At 64.0% G+C, this 1,091-nt stretch overlaps 1 protein-coding gene across 1 annotated transcript in view; it reads left to right on the top strand.

Annotated features, from left to right (window-relative positions):
* Window positions 1-298: 298 nt before the first annotated feature.
* MAMSTR (MEF2 activating motif and SAP domain containing transcriptional regulator) overlaps window positions 299-1,091 on the top strand; it is a gene marked incomplete at both ends in the record, with an annotated part of 2,822 nt that continues 2,029 nt past the window's right edge. Inside the window, one exon of the mRNA XM_023526823.1 lies at window positions 299-484. Within this exon, the coding sequence (XP_023382591.1) occupies window positions 299-484 (186 nt within the window). The remainder of the gene's footprint in view (window positions 485-1,091) is intronic.

Below are 1,091 nucleotides of genomic sequence, written 5' to 3'. Positions count from 1 at the left end.
GTGGGGTGGGCGCACGCTAGGAAAGGGGCAGGTGAAACTGGGGGCAGGGATGCCTCCTGCCTGCACGCTGGCTGGCACCTAGCCCTGGAATGGCTCCGGCCCTCAGCGCTCTGCTGGCAGGCAGCAGGCGGGAGGCCCTGGAGAGGGAGCGGGCTGCCCGCCCACCCGCTTGCACGGGGTGTGTGTAAGGGGGCTGGGCACGCACGTCCCGCCAACGACTGCAGCCTGGACCGCCTGCCGGGCCAGGCTCCTGGACACTCCCTTCCCGCCTTCTCGTCCCACCCCTTCTTGCTTCCAGTCCTCCAGCTTCGGATCCACAGACAGTATCAGGACCCGAGTAAGTGTGGGCCCCGAAAGGGAGGGGATGGTGGCCTCCCCCCAGGCCACCAAGGGTCCAGGGCTGACCCCCGGGCCAAAGGGTTGGCCCCGGGTCCCCCTGGGCCACTTCTGTGGGAAGAAACAAATTCCCTTGGGGCACCCTGGAGTGCAGCTGCAGATACCCTCGCTGGTTCCCGAGCCTCAGTCCCCATGCCCCAGGATACACTGAAATCCCATCCTGTCCCCTCCAGAGGTCCCAGGAATACAGGTCCCCCGCCACCCCGCCCCTAGGAGCTCTGGGTCCTGCTCTTCGGGGTCTCCCACTCCAGCGAAATGCATGAACCAGAAGAAAACGTCCCCGACTCCACCTTTGGCACACATACGAATCTCAGGATGTGGCTTTCGGCTTCTCTCTCTCCCCCAAGAACCAGGAGTGCTGGCCCCACCCCTGTCCCAGCAAAACCCCAGAAATCCGTGATCCTCAGCTGCCACACCCCTTGGAGACCGAGCACAGGATTCCTGCCTTTCTGGAGAACGTAAGAGTCTAGGCTTCCAGCACTGCCACCTATAGGTCCAAAAGTCCTGGCCCCAGAGTCCTGTTGCTCGGGGTTCACTCCCTCATCCTATCCTCCGGCTCCAGGGACTAGGGTCTCTGGGGCCCTCCTTCCCACACAGGCTCGTTCCTCCCTGCCTGGCTTGCTGCCTGCAGGCCACTTGGGGTTCCTCACTACCCCTCCAGTCTCGGGTCTAGATCCGTGGATCTCAGCTGCAGG

Source organism: Pteropus vampyrus, unplaced genomic scaffold (genome assembly GCF_000151845.1).
Source record: "Pteropus vampyrus isolate Shadow unplaced genomic scaffold, Pvam_2.0 Scaffold10097, whole genome shotgun sequence".
Taxonomy (NCBI): domain Eukaryota; kingdom Metazoa; phylum Chordata; class Mammalia; order Chiroptera; family Pteropodidae; genus Pteropus; species Pteropus vampyrus.
This window is presented reverse-complemented; position numbering and strand designations above follow the sequence as displayed.